Here is a 3677-nt window from a genome sequence, read left to right on the forward strand (position 1 = left end):
GATGGTTGGGTAATGTGGCCAAGAGAACAGCTAAGAGAACAAAATACCAACCTATTTTCAAGAGGAAACAAAGTAAATGCTAACTCCAAGTCAATCAAGTCTACACAATGGGATGGAATTCCTTTTTATACAGTTTTGGCAGTTGCAATTTTTGGGTAAGACAAGATATTTTGGACTTTGGGGACAAAGCTTGGATGAAGCTGATCGATATTATCTAGGAATATATAAAAATAGTGGAAAGGAATCAAACACTCTTTAGTGTTTCCTGCCCACACCCACTTTATAACCTATGAACAATCTCAAATGCCATATCACTGAATGCTTTTCTGTCATCAGTTTCAAAAGCAGTTGCCCTTCAAATGAGTTCACAAGTCATTTACATGGTTCTGTAAAACACTGTCATTAGTTTTACTGCTGACTAAATGGACAACTGAGGTCTTTAAGGATATATACATTTTTGTGAAGTTAACATTCATACGAAAATGCAGAGAAATTAAATTAGTCTCTGACTGCTAGGAAACTTCTAAAAAATGCATTGCCAATAACACAAAAGTGTTTTATCAAGTTATCTATGGAGAAACGGGTTTCCTTGAGAAGCTTCCATTAAGATGCAGTGTTTTATTTAAAGTTGTATGGCTGGACTATATGACCAGCGCAGGCCCTTCCAGAGAGATTTACATTAAATAGAGGCTTCTGTTTTATTCTCTCTCTCATACTTACACAGGGTTAACTATTTTAAAGATAAGCTTACCAGATTCAGGCATAGAAAATAAAAGATCTGCCTTGAGTCAGACTCCTCAAGAATTTGCTTCAATGATTCTTTAATAAATCGAGGCAAGGACTGAGAGCTGTGTTGTAAAGCATCGCCCATAAAATTGTACAGCGGTATTCCTTCTGGTGAATAACCAATAAGAGTGCCTTTCTGCCCTTTCCGTGTTGGGGATGAAAGAATATTGGCAGCTGAAAAGAAAAAAAAAACCTTGTATCTCACACAAAATAAAAATACATTTTTAAAAGTTTTTTTTTCAGAGACTCAAGACTATTCAATATTAGTTCAGTTTTATATCACTTAATCACAATGCATAGAATGATATTGTTTCTTTGTGCTTCAAGTTAAGCCTCATGATGATATTGAATTAATTAATGTATATGGCCACCATCTCAACAAATGAATCAGGGTGGTGAACAATATTAAAAAGGTGAAACAAAAACATATACAAAAATTAAAATACACAGCAGCTGAGAAAAACATAATAATTAGCAAGGCTGGGAGATGAACCTGAGCACTATTTTTTTTTAATTAAACAATAACTAATCACTCATCTAGTAAGAAACTTCAAATTCAAAAAACTAATCTATTTCTGCAATTTAGCCTATGGACATGTTAACCAAGCAAGATTTTCGAATGAGATAATTCATGCAATTTGATAGGTTATGTTATAAAAAAATGAAGCAAGAAATTTCTTTCAAAGAAGATCTAGAAACTGTAAACTTAATAACCTTGTCTTCATACTGCAACAGAATAACCAACAGGGAATGGCTTTGCGCATGTGTATACAAGTTTAAGTTCAGGACACTTAGTGTAACTTATTACTTTAAAATTAACAATGCAGTTCTCTGTGAACCAAATCTCTACAGAAGCAATAGTGATGATTTACAGCTAGAAATTTCATCAAAGTATTTGGGAAAAATAACGCAAATGACTGCATTTATATATTTTGTGATATCAAGGTCTTTTATCAATGCATGCAAATGTCTTGAACAACATTTCATTTTTCCCCCCCAAAAGTCATACTTACATAATATAAAGAAAACGGCACTGACCACCACTCCTCCAGATATGACATGCTCTGTAGTTTCCTGGTGTGCTGGTTTGTTCATAGCACGAAGCTGGTTTGTTATTGGATGTGTCCAAAAATTACCAAAAATTAAAGCACTAATGAAAATGGGAAAGGATCCGTAACGGGCACATTTTGATACTTCCATCTTGACAAAACACACAGATTCTACATAGAAGTCCAAAATGATGATGAAAAAGATTATACTTAAAAATGGCATGATGAGGGAAGGCCATGATTCTACTTTGCTCTGCAATCAAAATATGCAAATATGTAAATACAGGCAGTAATATTTAAATGTTGTCATATATTATTGAACAAATGTATTTTTCTTTACTTTTGAAACAACAAAAATTAGCATTTTATAATTTGAAAACAACATTGTGTACTCAGAATCTCTTAACAGTTCAGGAACCTACAGTATATTAAGAGAAATAAATATACATTGTAAGGAAATATTTTGTGAGATCAGATTAAAATCCCTGAGTACAACATTCATGACAAATCTCCAAGAATTTACTCTAGCAATCTCTACAGTACTATGCTGCACAGTAAATCCAGAATCTTAACTGATCAACTTTCCAATCAGAAAGCCAGTTTGGTTAAGGTACCAGGCTAGGTCATGTGTTCTAGTCCTGCTTTAGACACAAAATCAGCTTGCTGACCTTAAGCCCTTCTCAGCTCTAGGAATGATGCAACAGCAAACCACTTCCAAAAAACCTTAACAAGAAAACTGCAAGGACTTGTCCAGGCAATTCCCAGAAGTCAAGAAAGACTCAAAGGTACCCCAACATTTTCCAATTATAGCCCATTAGATTTATAAAAATATTTAAGGAAAAGGTAGCAAAATTCGTAAAATTATAAAGGCAATGTTCTTATAGATAGCAAGAAATTGGATTAAATTGAAGAGTTATTAAAAAATGAAAGTGAAATTTAGAGTGGTAAAAATCTGCTGGAATTTTGATATCAGTTTCAGAAAAAAAGTGGGCTATAGTTGTATTTCTAACAGACAAAGCATACTTAGTATTCACCCATGTCTTTATAATTTCATCTAATGATTACTATAGTATTTTCTGTGTCAAGCTGTAACACACTGCAGAATCTGCTCCTTCAAAACTTCTTTCCCTTACCCTGAACAGGATGTGTCAATCTGGTTCTATTTGATTGTCCCCTTCCTACCTTTATGCTGAAGGAAATGATAAAGGTGGGATAGTCATACCAGGAGGGTGTTTTTATTTTATCCATTTTGTTCCCTTTTTCTTTGGGAAATGAGAGAAGTGCAAAAAGCCACTTCTTCTAGAGCAGTGTTTCTCAACCTTGACAATTTTAAGGCATGTGGACTTCAACTCCCAGAATTCCACATGCCTTAAAATTGTCAAGGTTGAGAAACACTGTTCTAGAGAATATGTTTCAAGATAGAACTGCAGAAGTTTCAATCCTGGCATCCCCAGTCTTTTGGGAAAGGCATGGAGCAGACAAAACTGCCTACCCAACAGTCACAGCTTGAAGGTACTGACTGCATTAACAAAGATGACTTAGATCACGGGTGTCAAACTTGCCACGTCACATGACGTGTCGTGACGTATCACGACTTGTTTTGCCTTGTGGGAGCTGGGGTGGGCACAGCCTCTGCATGATGTAATCAGCCTGCGGGCGGCAGTTTGAGACCCCTGACTTAGATATAACATTTTGACATCAGAATGCTGCTTTCTCTTTATTAATCAAGTGATGCTAATTACCTCTGTTGTCAGAGACAAAATAATCACCCAAGGGCACAGAAGGAGAACTGAAACAAGATGTGATAATGATTGAAGGCGTTTGGCTCCACCAATATCTACT

General features: G+C 35.3%; 1 protein-coding gene across 1 annotated transcript in view; it reads right to left on the reverse strand.

Annotated features, from left to right (window-relative positions):
- The window catches only part of SLC30A5 (solute carrier family 30 member 5), a 79053-nt gene extending 75382 nt beyond the window's left edge, over nucleotides 1-3671 (reverse strand). Inside the window, exons 1-3 of the mRNA XM_015829939.1 lie at nucleotides 3578-3671; nucleotides 1800-2088; nucleotides 752-960 (exon numbers count right to left, since the gene is read on the reverse strand). Coding sequence (XP_015685425.1) covers nucleotides 752-960; nucleotides 1800-2058 — 468 coding nt within the window. The 5' untranslated portion in view covers nucleotides 2059-2088; nucleotides 3578-3671. The remainder of the gene's footprint in view (nucleotides 1-751; nucleotides 961-1799; nucleotides 2089-3577) is intronic.
- Nucleotides 3672-3677: the final 6 nt, after the last annotated feature.

This window comes from Protobothrops mucrosquamatus, unplaced genomic scaffold (genome assembly GCF_001527695.2).
Source record: "Protobothrops mucrosquamatus isolate PMUCROS unplaced genomic scaffold, P.Mucros_1.0 scaffold_239, whole genome shotgun sequence".
Classification (NCBI taxonomy): Eukaryota; Metazoa; Chordata; class Lepidosauria; order Squamata; family Viperidae; genus Protobothrops; species Protobothrops mucrosquamatus.